This window comes from Vicia villosa, linkage group LG6 (genome assembly GCF_029867415.1).
Source record: "Vicia villosa cultivar HV-30 ecotype Madison, WI linkage group LG6, Vvil1.0, whole genome shotgun sequence".
Lineage (NCBI taxonomy): Eukaryota > Viridiplantae > Streptophyta > Magnoliopsida > Fabales > Fabaceae > Vicia > Vicia villosa.
Window position 1 is genome coordinate 25528173 of NC_081185.1, and position 1789 is coordinate 25529961.

The 1789-nt window shown below is 42.1% G+C and overlaps 1 protein-coding gene across 1 annotated transcript; it reads right to left on the minus strand.

Moving 5' to 3' along the window:
• Window positions 1-202: 202 nt before the first annotated feature.
• Window positions 203-860, minus strand: LOC131613394 (uncharacterized). Its single transcript, XM_058885069.1, has 2 exons — window positions 781-860; window positions 203-614 (listed from the first exon to the last, which is right to left on the minus strand). The coding sequence occupies exons 1-2, from the start codon at window positions 858-860 to the stop codon at window positions 203-205; spliced, it is 492 nt and encodes a 163-aa protein (XP_058741052.1).
• Window positions 861-1789: the final 929 nt, after the last annotated feature.

A 1789-nucleotide genomic window follows, 5' to 3' on the forward strand; every position in this document is an offset into this window, starting at 1 on the left:
TAAGAGGATTTAGGAAAGTACATTGCTTTGAAGATTCTAGCCACAAGAGAGTCTGGTTTCGATACAATATTCCAACCTTGCTTTGCAACCATAGCCATGTTAAAAGCTTTAAAATCCCTAAATCCCATACCTCCTTCACTTTTCGAGCTAGTCATCCTATCCCAAGCCAACCACCTAATACCTTTGTTGTTACGACCACCCCTCACCAAAACGAATTAAGCATTCTCTCGATATCATTCACCACCCCATCCGAAATCAAATACACACTCATAATATAGGCCGGTATCGACTGGAGAACTGATTTAATCATAACCTCTTTCCTTGCTCTTGACAAAGATCTACCACTCCAAGTATTGATTCGTTTCCAAATTCTATCTTTGATAAATGAAAACAATGCCTTCTTACTTCTATCGATCATCGAAGGTAACCCCAAGTACATTCCTGTGCCCAAAACATGTTTCACCCCCATCAATCTGGCTAGATCCTCCTGGGTCGGACCACTCAAATTACGGCTAAAAAACACTTCAGACTTAGACAGGTTGATCTCCTGACCTGTCGCCTCAGTATAAGTAGTAAGAATATTCATGAGGTTTGTCACCTCCACCAGATTTTCCCTGCAAAATAAAAAACAATCGTCAGCAAAAAGCAAGTGGGACACACTGGGTGCCCCTTGCAAATATGTGCTCCATGAAGGTCTCCCCGAGAAACAGCGCCTCTAATAAGAGCAGAAGCCCTTCAGAGACGAGGATAAACAGGTATGGAGAGAGGGGGTCTCCTTGCCTCAGACCTCTTCCTGGAATAATTAGTCCAACCCTATCCGAATTAACAAGAACAGAATAATACACCGAAGTCACACACATCATAAGTCAATAGGTCCATCTCTCGTCAAAGCCCAATCTAAGAAGAATAGCACGAAGGAACCCCCAATCCACTCTATCGTAAGCTTTGCTAATATCAATCTTTAAAGCCAAATAGGCAGTGTTACCACTTGTCTTTCTTTTTAAGGCATGAATAATTTCCGTTGCAACCAATGCATTATCAAGAATGGACCGACCTTCAACAAACGCCGACTGCTCCTCCGAAACACATTTATTCAACACAAGTTTCAACCTATTGGCTAGCAATTTGGCAACCAACTTGTACACTACATTACAATGAGATATAGGACGAAGATCTTTCATGTTGTTCGGTTTAACACACTTGGGGATAAGGCAAATATTAGTTTCATTTAGCTCTGGCGGGAAAAAAACTCTGTTTAGCCATAAAGAAGCTGCCATGAAGATATCATCACCACAAAGATCCCAAAAATGTTGGTAAAAAGCCAGATTGAAACCGTCCGAGCCAGGGGATTTGTCTGGATGCATCTGGATAAGAGCCTCATAAAGTTCAGCCTTGGTAACATGAGACAACAACATGACATTATCATTATGAGATATAACCGGATGGATACACTTCAGCACCAGTTCATAATTACCATGCCTGGCTTTAAACAAATGAACAAAATAAGATTTAGCTATTCCACACAACTCTTCCTGACTATTGGCCGCTACCCCTGCCTCATCCACCAAAACATCAATTCTTTTAAAATTTCTACGAGCTGTAGCGGACCTGTGGAAGAACTTAGAGTTCGAGTCGCCATGCCGAAGCCAATGCATTTTAGCCCGCTGTTTCCAGAACATCTCCTCGCGGATCAGAATTTTATTGTATTCCCTCTGCGCATCGATAAACCTCCTTGTCGCATCATCATCATGAGATAACCGGGCGACTTCCATGGCTGCCAAATGAAGAT

Bases quoted from the DNA above. Each gene is read 5' to 3' on its own strand.
- LOC131613394 (XM_058885069.1), bottom strand. From the start codon at position 860: ATGTGTGTGACTTCGGTGTATTATTCTGTTCTTGTTAATTCGGATAGG. The intron at 615-780 runs GCAAGGAGACCC...TTTATTTTGCAG, and splicing joins ATTCCAGGAAGAGGTCTGAG to GGAAAATCTGGTGGAGGTGA.